Raw genomic sequence first — 417 nt, forward strand, 5'->3', positions numbered from 1 at the left:
TAGTTTTCTGATGATTTGCTGTTTTTCCACTTTCTTCCTCATCAGCAATCCCTCTTTTTTTCTTGGGTCGCGCCGCCCGTCCCTGCCTCCGTCTCTCTGCTTACATCTCGATGCTGTTGGTGACGTTGTTTGCTGCGCCGGCCCAGTGGCCATGATTATGGCCAGGAGACACGCCAAGCTCCTTGAAGATGACGCCCAGGGCCATCTTGGGTGAAAGGCGCCCAGGGCAGCGGGCATAAGCGGCCTCGCACCGTCCCTCGCCCGTCAGCCCCGCCAGCTTGGCGAGGGCGTCGCGGCTGGGGGCGCTCAGGTCGTCGCTCTGGTCGCTGAGGGAAGGGCGTCAGGGGTGAGGAGGGGCAGGTGAGGGGAAGGAATGGTCACTTTAGTGAGGACAAAGAAAATGTGTGTGGAAGTGCG

At 60.2% G+C, this 417-nt stretch overlaps 1 protein-coding gene across 1 annotated transcript in view; it reads right to left on the minus strand.

Moving 5' to 3' along the window:
- LOC119592960 overlaps positions 1 to 417 on the minus strand; it is a 27,392-nt gene that overhangs the window by 1,505 nt on the left and 25,470 nt on the right. The window contains 2 exon segments of the mRNA XM_037941848.1: positions 5 to 252; positions 254 to 326. Of these exon segments, the coding sequence (XP_037797776.1) occupies positions 5 to 252; positions 254 to 326 (321 nt within the window).

This window comes from Penaeus monodon, chromosome 31 (assembly GCF_015228065.2).
Source record: "Penaeus monodon isolate SGIC_2016 chromosome 31, NSTDA_Pmon_1, whole genome shotgun sequence".
NCBI classification, from domain to species: domain Eukaryota; kingdom Metazoa; phylum Arthropoda; class Malacostraca; order Decapoda; family Penaeidae; genus Penaeus; species Penaeus monodon.